The 12,423-nt window shown below is 50.5% G+C and overlaps 2 protein-coding genes across 9 annotated transcripts in view; one reads left to right on the top strand and one right to left on the bottom strand.

The window, feature by feature from the left end:
• The window catches only part of TXNDC16 (thioredoxin domain containing 16), a 65,428-nt gene extending 61,140 nt beyond the window's left edge, over positions 1-4,288 (bottom strand). For 3 of the 8 annotated variants that reach the window (XM_053276697.1, XM_053276679.1, XM_053276741.1), the window contains exon 1: positions 2,283-3,343. The gene's annotated coding sequence lies outside the window, so the exon portion shown is untranslated. Of the gene's footprint in view, positions 1-2,282; positions 3,344-4,037 lie in introns of those variants that run through there. The other 5 variants (XM_053276689.1, XM_053276715.1, XM_053276723.1 and 2 more) reach the window with 5 other exon arrangements.
• GPR137C (G protein-coupled receptor 137C) overlaps positions 3,654-12,423 on the top strand; it is a 45,119-nt gene continuing 36,349 nt past the window's right edge. Inside the window, exon 1 of the mRNA XM_053276754.1 lies at positions 3,654-4,283. Coding sequence (XP_053132729.1) covers positions 3,894-4,283 — 390 coding nt within the window. The 5' untranslated portion in view covers positions 3,654-3,893. The remainder of the gene's footprint in view (positions 4,284-12,423) is intronic.

The following is a 12,423-nucleotide window of genomic DNA, read 5'->3' as shown; positions in this document are numbered from 1 at the left end:
CAACACCTGTCATCTAGTTGTTGTGAAAGGAGGCAACATCTGTCACCATGTCAAATTTCAGGTGGACTGGACAGAAAGTTTTGATTTTATGACCAATAGAATGGTCGGGGTTTATAATGGTGGGCTGGTTTTTACACCTCACCTTAACTACGCAGGCACTACTGTGTGTCTAAATAATATGGGAGGAATTGGGGGAGGTCTACTTTTTATTTATTTTTATTATTTTATCTATAATATAAACAGAGAAACTAAGAAAAAGAAAAGAAGGAAGGAAGGAAGGGGGGGGGAACTAACCAAACAAAGGAATTACAAAGATTTCCATTACAATCTGTATACATCCACCTGAATTCTTTCCACCACCATCTCTCTCCCCCACTTCTCTAATCTGAAAGATAAATGGTTGCAAAACCAAGAAAATTCACAGTAAGAACAATAACAAAATTCGTGCACCTGCTACAGTATCTGCACAAAGCAATCTACATTAAATTTCTCAACAAAGAGAAACCAAATCTTGGATGAGGAACCAAACCCTGTGATATATTATATTGAATAAATGGCTCACATATCTGAGGGCAAAAAAATCTTCAGATTTGTTCTTAATATATGCAGTACTTTTAGCCACTGATGCATAATCCCAAAGTTTGAGACGCCAATCATCTAGAGACGGGGTCAGATTTGTTTTCCAACAGGAAGCGTAGAGGATTCTTGCCGCCGTTAGCGGGAGGTCTAATTTAACCCCCTGAGAAGGCACAGGGGTGAAGAGGACCAAAGCCCGTGCTGCCTCTCCCACCTGAGCTTTGTTTGTCATCCCAGGCACTTTTTTCATAGCCCTCCTTAGACACTGGAAGTGAGCTGGGTGAGGAGAAAAGCCTCACACAGAGGAGAAGTGTGAGGAGGAAAGATGGCTCAGTCCCCACTAAACCACACACTCCTTTGATGTTAAAAACCAGGCTGCCCACTTCACCTGATAAGGGAGACGTGAATAAACAAATATGGTTGCCTCCTCATGCCTAGTTTGGCCCAAAGATCGATCTGGGCAATAACAAGAGGACATTTGGGCCTATACTGGTGCCTGCACTGTTGTTGGGGCTCCCCTGGCTCAAGCGAACCACTCCAAGGCACACAGAGATATATATTTTATGGATCGATTTAGCAAAGGTAAAGTGTGCCATCGAGTCGGTGTCGTCTGCTGGCGTCCAGAGCCCTGTGGTTGTCTTTGGTAAAATATAGGAGGGGTTTGCCATTGCCTCCTCCCGTGTAGTATGAGATGCCTTTCAGCATCTCCCTATACACACAACGCAAACTTATGCTTGATTACTCAGAAGTAAATCCCACTGAGTTCCATGGAGGAGCTTATTCCCAAGTAAGTGTGTATAGACTGCAACTAGAGATGTGAAGGCCTGGGGGGAAACTGCAGGGGCCCCAGGAGTTTTTCTTTCTTTTTCTGAGAAAAAAATGGGGATTCCCCCCCCCCACTATTCCACCCCACCCCCACCCCCTGGCCTTCGCATCTCTAACTGCAACCATGCTTGTATCCCTCATGTGACATATGTGGGGTTCCCAAGCAGTCACCCATCTTGACAGTGACCCTCCAAAGATTCAGCAAGAAGGCTGCATCATGCACCTGCCTCAGGCCATGCTATGGGCATCTGCCATAGTGCTTACAGGAATGCTACTGGTTCATACGTGTGGCATCATCCTGGCCAACAAAGTGTCTCCACCACTTTGTTAAAGCATCCTTTGGCACCCAAGTTTTAATTTTTTTTAAATATATTTTTTTAACATTTTATATCCCACTCTTCCTCCAAGGAGCCCAAAGCAGTGTACTACATACTTAAGTTTTTTCCTCACAACAACCCTGTGAAGTAGGTTAGGCTGAGAGAGAAGTGACTGGCCCAGAGTCACCCAGCAAGTCTTATGGCTGAATGGGGATTTGAACTCGGGTCTCCCCGGTCCTAGTCCAGCATTCTAACCACTACACCACGCTGGCTCTTTTCTGAAAAGTTCCTTTCTAGCCTTTCCTGGGAAAGCCCACCACTTTTTCAGGCAGTCTCTCCCACAGGCATATGTGAAATCACAGGGAGTGATTTCTAAAATATTTCCCCCGCGTCCCAATGTAATCGTGTTTATTTGAAAGTCCCACGGATTTCAACGCATAGCACTTCTTCCATTGCACTTCTGCTTAAGACGCTGGCCTTAACCCACTCGCCCAACTGCAGAGGCAGCTTCTTGGCTCATTTCTCCCATGAAACAAGAGTGACAAGGATCGGACACTGACTCACCGAGGGGGTTTCCTCTGTGTGCCGCCCTCTTCTAGACAGTTGCACAATGGACACTCTCCTTTTCTGCAGTGGTAAGCTGTGCATGGAGAATCGGTCTACCACCAATTTGATATTATTATGGGATGCTTCCTTGTGCTGTTGCCTAACTCCCCAAACAAGCTCCCTACCTCCTCCTCAGTCTTCAAGACAAAACACGTGGTATGTTTCGGATGGCTTCACTTTCGCCCCAGCCCCTCTTGCAAATGTGTCCTCCATCCATGCTCAGGCTCACAGCTCAGTTCTCCAGTGTTGTTGCCACGTGCAGGGAGCCTGGTCCCTTAAGCAGCCACTGAAGGGCAACTCATGGGCATTCTCATTTCCCTTAGGCAAAAGGTGGGACGCTGTTGGCTTGGCTGTCCTCAGCAAAGAAGCCTGCGGAACTCCCCTTAGCAACAGGGGATCCTATACAGACAAGAGATGCAGCTGGCTGAGAGGACCCCTCTGCGCACACCACCAACCCGGGAGACGCCTCCTCCTTGCGATCAATGGGGCCTCTTTCTAGAGACCAATGTGTGTGCAGCAGAGCAGAGGCAGGGCTGAGATCACGATGGGACAGCAGCAGCAGCAGCAGCACAGGCCATCTCTGATCGAAAAGGACGAGCAGAAAGCTATAAGGCGCGAGCAAAGCAGCCGGCAATTTGCTCTCCCTCTAGCAAGAAGTTACGAAGACTTATGCAATAAGTCCCTAAGAGCAGCCGGGGTGCGCAGAGCGGGATGGAAGGAGGAGACTGAAGGAAGGAAGGAGGCGATCCTCAGCTACCAGCAGCAACCAAATGCACGGGAACGAACCAGATTCTGCTTCGAATCGGGATCTCTCTCTAGGCGCGTTTTCTCCTTTGCAACGAGCCGCCCGCTTCTTGCCCCCAGCAGCCCAGCCATGCAAGAGGGACTGGAGTGGCGTGGAAGTCCCTTGCTTGTTGCAATGGCAAAGCAAGCCCTCATTCGCCCCTCACATGCGCAGCAGCTCGCGCGCAGGCCTGCCTCTCTTCTTCTTCCTCCTCCTCCCTCCTCCTGCGGCTCAGCTGATGATCCCGCAAGCAGGGTGGGCGGAGGAGGAGAAAAGGAGGCAAAACAAGCACACGGGGGGCGGGGGGGGGGCACAAAGCAGCCAAGAGAGGCACAGCGGCGGCGGCGGCGAGCGCGATGGTGCGACAATCCGAGGCGGGCGGGCGACGCCAACCTAAGAAACGAGCGCTGGCAAGCCGGAGGCGGGGATGAAAGGGGAGGCGGGGTCTGCTCAGCTGAGCGACAGGGCCGGGCCGCCAGTGGGGGCCGGGCCGAGGGGCCGCGTGGGCGGGGCGCCGCGGCGGCCAATGGGGAGCGGCGCGTGGTCCGGAGCGAGCGCCTGAAATAATCTGGGTTCTCAGCTGATTGTTTCCTGGGAGCAGCAGCAGCAGCAGCAGCAGCGCCTTGGTGCGAGGAGCGGCGGGCGCTGCTGCAGCCGGGCCGGCGGGACAGCGCGCGGGGGGCTTGTGCGCGCCCGCTTGCCCCGTGGCGGGGCGCATGGAGCGGTGAGGCGGCGGCGGCGGCTCCTGCGCTTGCAGCACGCCCAGCCCGCCTGTGTTTGGGGCGATGGGGCAGAGCGGGGCTGAGCCCACCGCCGCCGCCGGCACCACCCGCAGCAGCAGCAGCAGCAGCAGCATCCCCTTCGCGGTGGAGCTGGCGCTGACCCTGCTGCACACGGGCCTCTACGCGGGGCTCTTCTTCTTCGCCTACCTGCAGCTCTGGCTGCTCTTCTACTGCCGCGAGAAGCGGCTCAGCTACCGCACCGTGTGCCTCTTCCTCTGCCTGCTCTGGGCAGCCCTCCGGACCGTGCTCTTCTCCTCCTACCTGCAGCGCTCCCTCCAGGGCGCCCCGCCGCAGCTCCGCCGCCTCCAGCCGTTCCCCCACTGGCTCCTCTTCTGCTCCCCCGTCTGCCTGCTCTTCGCCACCGTCTGCCTCCTCAACCTCTACTTCGCCGAGGTAAGTGGCCGGCCGGCCGGCCCGGGGCTGGCCGCTGGCTGGGCACGGAGGCGCTGGCCACGGCCAGCCAGCGGCCCGGGCACGCCTCCTCTCTCTCGCTCGCTCGCTCTCTCGCTTGCGCGCGCGCGCGCCGCCGCCGCCGCCGCTGCTCTTCTGCGCGCCGTGCGCGCCTGTGTCTCTTGTTTACCCCATTCTGGTGCATCTGCAAAAAACTTGGCTGGCTGGTGTGTTGTTTGTGCTCCTGCCCGGCTGCTGTGGGGAAGCGAGCCCGGGAAGGTTCGGCAAGCCTTGGGGGGCGGCGGCGGCGGCTGATCCCTTGGCGAAAGGGCAAGTCGCTGGCAAAGCTCCTCCGCTTTATCTGCCTGGAGATCGCGGCAAGCCCTCTCCCCTGTAAGCTCCAGAGTAGAGGAGCAACAGCCTCGGCTGGGGTCGTCAGGACTGCTGTCGGCCATTACGTCACCGCTTGGGAGCCGCTCTTCCCCTCCTCCTCCTATTGTTGCTGCGCTCCCTTCTTTCCCGGTTTCTCTCCTTTTCGATCTCTCTCTCTCTCTCTGTTCTAAATCGGGGCTCTTCCTGCGTTTCTGCTTGGGATCCCTGGCCCTCCTTTGCAACTGCTCCCTTTCTGACTGCAGAACTGTTGGCTACTTCAGCCGTTGGTCACACGGATGCTTCGTTCTTGAAATCTTGGTGTGGATGCGTTCTTGCCGGAATTCTCCCACCCCGCTCCCTCTGGGTTTTGCTGATCAGCGGCTTCCAGCCCTCTAAAGCAGTCTTCTCTGTGTCTTTTAATACACAGATTAAGCCACAGTCAAGTCCTGGCTGCAAGCTCTGGCTGTTTGTTCAGCATCTTGGGCATAAAAACGTTTCCCTCATCCCTGACTTCAGTTTGGCACTCTTCTGTTAAAGGGGATGATGTTTTCTGCTAGTTGCTTGCTGCTGCTTCTTCACCACTTTCGGTTAGGTATTGTCTGACAGACCTGCGGGTGAACCTCTCCTCGGTGTGCTGCAAAACTGTCATGTCACTTAGGATGTGGTGTCAACAATGATTTCATTCTCCCAGGGACCCAGCGGTGTTCACATGATAAACACGAGAGCGCTGCTGTTCTCGCCATTAAAAATAAGCGCAGCAGCCTCCAAAGCGACTTTTAGAAAAACTCTCGGAGACTGGAAGCAATTGAGTGATGTCAATGGATGCAGGAAAAACAACCTCTGGGCTGCAATCCTCTGCTTGCTTACTTGGGTTGGGGGGGGGAGAGTTGCTCTGAGCCTGGGGGAATTTTTACTGTTGTATAGGATCATTCTGCAAAATACTCTGCCTGCTAAAAATGAGGGGCATAAAGAGGCCGTGACAACTTGCGGCCAAACATCTCCCTGCCTTAACCTTATCTAGGCAAGCTAAGAGATCGGATGATTGGTCCCTTTATGCTGCTGTTGAGCTGACTGTAAACACGTTGGTGTGTGCCAGATGTTGGGCTGCCCCCCCATCATTCGTTGGCCAAAGGCCATTGTTGCAGGGGGTGATGGGAGTTACAGTCCAACGTCTCGGGAAGATTGAGAGGATGGGGAATGAGAAGAAAGTACCAGCTGGTGCCTTGGGAGGCCTGCCTGGTTTCAGCCATGGCTTCAATGGGTGGCTTTGGGCAGGACTCCTAACCACGTATGCCCCGATTCAGCACCTGTCAGTCTCCTGCATAGTCAGGGTAAATGGGAAGAACTCTGTGTGTCAAGGGGGCCCTACTGTGAGGCAGAATCCATGGGCTATTACCCATGCTAACAGAGCCAAGAGGTACCTTTTTAAAGGGGTGATTCTCTTTATATTCAGCAAGGGGAGACCATCCCCAGCACTGCATCCAGTATTCCCTCTAACAGCGATTCCCAGATGTTGTGGACTACAACTCCCATAATCCCCAAGCAAAAGCCATTGCAGCTGGGGTTTCTGGGTGTTGTAGTCAGCAACATCTGGGAATCCCTGTTAGAGGGAACACTGACTCCAACTCTCCCGTGGCTGCTGTTTAGGGTTGTGTGTTTTGTATTTTTTTTCTGTTTCTATTTGTACCAAATCCGAATGCAGGAAAAGCTTAAAGACACTCAAACTTCCCCAAATCACAAAAAATCAGCCCTTTGCCCTCTTCCTCTGGAATCTGGGTTGTGGCAGGCACCCCTTGGGGCACTTCCACCCAAGCCACTGTTCTGCCCCAGCAGACCCCTTTCTTCCCCAAGACACTCCACACTACACAGCGTGGTGTAGTGGTTAGAGTGCTGGACTAGGACCGGGGAGACCCAAGTTCAAATCCCCATTCAGCCATAATACGTGCTGGGTGACTCTGGGCCAGTCACTTCCCTCTTGGCCTAGCCTACTTAACAGGGTTGTTGTGAGGAGAAACTTAAGTATGTAGTACACCACTCTGGGCTGCTTGGAGGAAGACCGGGATATAAAATGTAAAAAAAAAAATCCTAAGAAAGCAGCCAATTCTATGGGAGTCTGGGTGGTGGCAGGCACCCCTTGGGGCACTTGCACCCAAGCCACTGTTCTGCCCCAGCAGACCCCTATCTGCCCCAAAGACACTCCAACTTTCACAGTTCCTAAGAAAGCAGCCCTTAGGCCAATTCCATGGGTGTCTTGGTGGTGGCAGGCAATTAGAGAACTTAGTTATGTGGAATTACATAGCAACTGGGCAGGAGCCGAAGTATGGAGCTGATTGGGTCTTCAACCGAAATAAGGTTTTTCAAGATCTCTCCAGGAAATTGAGTGGAACACCCAAACTGACATTTCATATTAAATATTATATTTGTAGGGCTGCCCCTTTGAGTCCATTGGCCTCAAACATCTGGTAACCCTACTTGTAAGTGTAGAAACTGAATACCTGCTTGGAATTAAGCTCATCAGAGCTCAGAAATTAAAATATTACTGCATGCACTCTGAGCTGGTCCAATTGTAAAAGAAGAGCTACTTCCCAGTGTGTTAATAATAACCCAGCAGCAAGTGTATGCTTTTTGTTTTAACCAAGCATAATAGCTTGTGCCTCCCATATACCTTGAAAGAGACTTGAAGAGCAGTGTCCTTGTTGGCATTTTGTTAATTTGTTTTGTTTTCTGCAAGGGCTTAGATATTTTAAATGCAAACAGGACAGGGCATGTAGAATCTTAATCATTACACACAAAATAATAAAGAGGGAGAAACGGGGGGGGGGGGAGGAAAGGAAGTCTTGCAATCTCAGCAGCCCAGACAGAGTTGACAATGGATTGGCTGCTCTCAACTCAACTTAATCGTTTCATTCTCAGCACACAATTGCATCACAATACATTGCATTTCTCTTAACTAAATCGCCCAAGGGAATATCATTGTCTTCATTTGTCCCTTTTTGCATATCTTATCTTCTGCTATGCTAATCCTTCTGACAAACACTCAGTCAGTTGCTGCTAGAGAGACAAAAAGGACAATTTCCAATGCAATTGCAATGCTGAAATGGAGCTCTAAAGCGTTTTCCGAAGTAAACAAAATTTGGATCGGAGAGGAGGTCATTTCAATTTGTAAACAAAAATTATCGGAGGTCTAATTCTGGTTTTGATTTGTAAACAAATCATCTGAAATTGCCATTTTGGGGCACAAATCGATTTGTGCTTGAATCGAAATGCACAAGCCTGCTGCTGTTGGTATTCTTGGACTGTGAGCCCTTTGGGGACAGGGAGCCAGTGCATTGCTTCATTTTGTTATGTAAACCGCTTTGGAAACCTTTTGAAAAGTAGTATATAAAGTGGTGTAGCTCTGTCTGTGGAACTTGCCCACTATTAAGGGTGACAGCACAGCAGGAGGGGTAAATCGGAACCATGTTCTTCTGCATAGAACAAAACATGTACACATGAGAACTCGTCGTGAATTGTGCCCCATGGGCATTAGTACATCAGATACCAAATATTTGTGGTCAGCCCTTTTTGCACTCTGAAAATTCTGTGGAAAAATATATTGCTAATTGTGTGGCTGTCATCACAATGTGTGGGAGACTTCGCTGGTCTTCCTTTGTTGGTTTCTTAAATTTAAGTTTTAACCTACCCACTCTTGAAAGATTTGGTAGGCACCAGTGAAGTGAAATGGATAACACCCCCTGCCTGCAAAGCAGTTAATCCCAACACTCAACTTGGCTTCCCCTGTGGTAGATCTCCAGGGGAGAGGAAATCTCTCAAATGTGGGTAACTTCTAGATCTGTAAAATCTATCTGTATTGCAAGATGAGTAGAACAGGGAATGGGCCTGTAGTTCAGTGGCAGAGCGTATGCTTTGCCCAGTGTAAGGTCCTGGGTTGAGACTCAGGATCTTCAGGTAGTAAGGCATGGGAAGAGGTTTGTCTGCAAGAGAACTTGGAGGGCCCCTGCTAGTCTCAGTGTTCGAGGGATCCCTAACCTTGTGACCCCATATGTTGTTGGACTACAGCGTCATCATCTCCAGCCACAATGGCCGAAGGCAGGTGGACCACTCCATGTAAGGCAGCTTTGTGACACGGGGTTTACTGCATTTCTATTCCACCTTTCTTCCAAAGAGCCCAGAGCTCTATACAGAGCCTCCACCATCCTCAGAACAATCTTGTCAGCTAGATTAGCCTGAGAAATGGTAACTTGTCCAATTCTGCCTAGTCAGCTTTGTGGCTAAGCATGGATTCAGGGGTGTAACTATAATAGGGCAAGGGGAGACAGTTGTCTGGGGGCCCACTGCCTTGGGGGCCCCCCAGAGGCAAGTCACATGACTGACTCCCCGGAATTGATGTGAGTCTTAAGACCTGGAGCTACCAGAAGAGCATGTCTTTCTCTAGTACCATTAAATGATTTGCAGCAGCATCCACAACTTACAAAACCTTTTAAAAAATAATTTAGGATGATGTTCAATTGTGGCACATTGCAGAGATAGATATTTTTAAAAAATTACTATGCTTTTTGTTACCACTATTCAGTCTCATTTAAGATTGCTTTACTTCATGAGCTGAGCTTCAGTGAGGGGGGGAATTTTAAAATCTTGTCTCTGGGTCCACTCCAACCTTGCTACGCCCCTGCATGGATTTGAACCCGGGTCTCCCTGGTTTGAGTTGCGTTCTTTAACCACAATACACACTGACCTTCTGTTCTTCCTAGAATAGTCTCTGGGTACCATTCTAAGGGTGTGTCTACATAGTAAGCTTGCACCAGTCGGTATCAATGTATGGTTTTAAGTGGGATCTGTAGTTGGGGGGGTGGTAAGGATCCTAATCTTGTGTCCTTAGTTGCTCTTGCAGAACTTCAGTTTCCTGAGGAAAAGGAACTGTGAATGCAGTTTAAATCTATAGTGCAGTTACACCAGGTCTTATCAGATTTTATTTGGAATTAAGAGCCGGGCAGTGGACACCTGACAAAAATTACTGGGCTTGGGGACAGACATTGTGGGAGGAAGCATAAATGGGCTTCTCTTTATCCTCTTTGAAGATAAATGGGTCTGCCTGGTACAAATATAATAACTCTGCTGGTGATTATCCTAGTCCAGGCACTATTGACTACGTGTGAGCTACTTCCTACCAGAGACTACATGTGAGCGCTGTAAGATACTCCCAGGGGCTGCTCTGGGAAGAGCATCTGAGGTTCCCAGTTCCCTCCCTGGCAGCATCTCCAAGATAGGACTGAGAGAGACTCCAGCCTCCAACCTTGGAGAAGCCGCTGCCAGTCTGTGTAGACAATACTGAGCTAGATAGACGAATGGTCTGACTCAGTATATGGCAGCTTCCTATGTTCCTGTTGGTTACATTTCTAGGTGCTTTAGTGCTTGGAATTTGGCCAGCTCTGGAGTATCAACCTGAGGCTCTTGAGCTGCTGTTGGACTACAGCTCCCATTATCCTGTGCTGCAATGAGCTGTGGCTGGGGGTGATGAGAGCTGTAGTCCAACAGCTGGAGAGCCTTAAATTCCAGCAGGCGATGTGCTTTTGTCCCTGAGATTGGTTGGATCCCTGAGATTGTCCCTGAGATTGGTTGGATTGTGTAGAGTGTTCTAACTCTGGTTTACGGAGGTGTGGCTCCTGGGTGGGAAAATCCTGAGTCCCTTGTGGAATGTATTCTTGTAAACCAAAATTGCTGGAACAGAAGTGCTGTGGCAAGTGGCTTCTGAAAGGGGCACCCCGGTTTATTACACAAGTGGTGGGCACGTTGTCCAGTTCTTTGGGGAGGGTAAAAAAGTCTCCAATGCCTGCAGAGAACAGTCTGTCTACTGCAAGGGCTACACTCTTTGATTGCATCTCTGCCTTCTGCCATTATTGCTTTGTCCTTCCTTCTTTCAGAGATGGGAAGTTCAGGGCAGCTCCTGCAGAGTCATTTTCCTTTGGACGCAAGAGAGAGAGCACTTGGATGTGAGGATTTCCCTCTGCTGTGGGGAGACCACACTTGCTTCCTAGAATAGGAGGCTGAACAGATACTGGGGGGGTGCAGCTCACCTGCCTCCACACAGCAGCCCCAAGCCCCCCGCCCCCCATTCAGCTCAGACTAATGCCCTTGTGATTGGTCAACATTCATGCGGGTGAATCAAGATTTCTTTGATCCAGTCTCCATGTGATTGTAGTGCAGGAGGAAAAACTTCTTAGGCAATCCTCCTCCTGAGGTTTGGCATCTTGCTGTCCTTGTATTAAACCGTTAAGATAATATGCTGTCTGGTTAATTGAGGGTACTTTTAATTGATCAAATGGAATAAACGTGGTATGAGGGTTGCCCATTTAATCCAGGCCTGGTAGAGTGAACTATCCCACTTCAGAAGGCAGGCAGAGCATCACCATACTTGAATGTCCCTCCATGTTGTGGTGGTGGTGGTGGGGGCTCCCGGTAAATAGAAAATTAGTCTTAACAGGAAGAGGTTGTATCCCAGTCCTGTGCCTGCTGTGCTTGCTTTCTAGCTGCAGGGAGTTCTTAAGTGGAGGAGGAAAGTTGCTTCACACCTGGAACCTCAGATTCTGGCACCTAGTCTCTTGCACATGTAGTCCAGGCCCAGGGCTGCCTTCTAGAGACGCCTGGTAGCCTCCTTGGGGCTCAGAATGTCTTGTGTTTCATGCCAACCTGGGATTTTAAAAATATGAAAGGTTGTCGGGGTATCGGGCAGGCCACAATACTGGGCCTTTAGCTTGGTGGGTCTCAAGCCGTGTGTCTGGTTTAGTCCAATGGTCTGACTTGGTATACGGCTGCTTCCTGTGCTCCTAGTCGACGGTTGGATTAACCCTGGGGTTCTCAAACTTGGGTCCCAAGATGTATGTAGCTTGGTGGTAGAGAGATCTCTAATGTTCAGTCCCTGGCAGCATCTCCAGGCCGGACTGGGAAAGACTCCTGCCTGAAACCTTGAAGAGCCTCGAGCAGTCGGTGTAGACAATGCTGAGCTGGATTGATCAATGGTTCTGTATAAGTCGTGTTCCTGCAGGGATTGACCGTTCTCATCATCCCAGCTGCAAAGGCCTTTGGCCAGGATGGGAGTTGTAGTCCAACATCTGCGGGGCCAAGTTGAAGAACCCTTGGGTTCATCTATAAACCTGTTGGCAATTATGTAGCACAGCCACCTAATGGCACAGCGGGAGAAATGCTTGACTAAGAAGCAGAAGGTTGCCGGTTCAAATCAGACTATGGGAGACGCCTATATTGGGCAGCAGCGATATAGGAAGATGCTGAAAGGCATCTCATACTGCACGGGAGGAGGCAATGGTCAGCCTCTCCTGTATCCTACCAAAGACAACCACAGGGCTCTGTGGGCACCAGGAGTTGAAATCGACTTGATGGCGTATTGTACCTTTTAATTATGTAACACTCTGTTCCCCAAAAAAATCTACTTTGATTTTTTCCTCCTGAGCTACAGCCCATGTCTTCTGAAGACTGTGGTTCCTTTCATCCCTCTGTTGCGCGGACGTATGTGTGTGTGCTCTTCTGGATCAGACATCATCTGCCAAAGATCCTTTCCAGGGGCTTCTCAGAACCAAAAGCCCCACACTGCCTCCCTCCTTTGCAGCATCTTCAAGGGCAGGCCTGCTCAATTTAGGCCCCCCAGCTATTCTTGGACTACAGCTCCCATAATCCCAGCCACAGCAACCAACAGCCAGGGATTGTGGAAGTGGTAGGCCAACATCAGCAAGAGGGGCCGAAGTTGAGCAGCCCTCTT

The sequence above is a fragment of the Hemicordylus capensis genome, chromosome 1 (assembly GCF_027244095.1).
Source record: "Hemicordylus capensis ecotype Gifberg chromosome 1, rHemCap1.1.pri, whole genome shotgun sequence".
Taxonomy (NCBI): domain Eukaryota; kingdom Metazoa; phylum Chordata; class Lepidosauria; order Squamata; family Cordylidae; genus Hemicordylus; species Hemicordylus capensis.
Note: the sequence above shows the minus strand (reverse complement) of the source record. Positions and strands in the feature narration are given on the sequence as shown.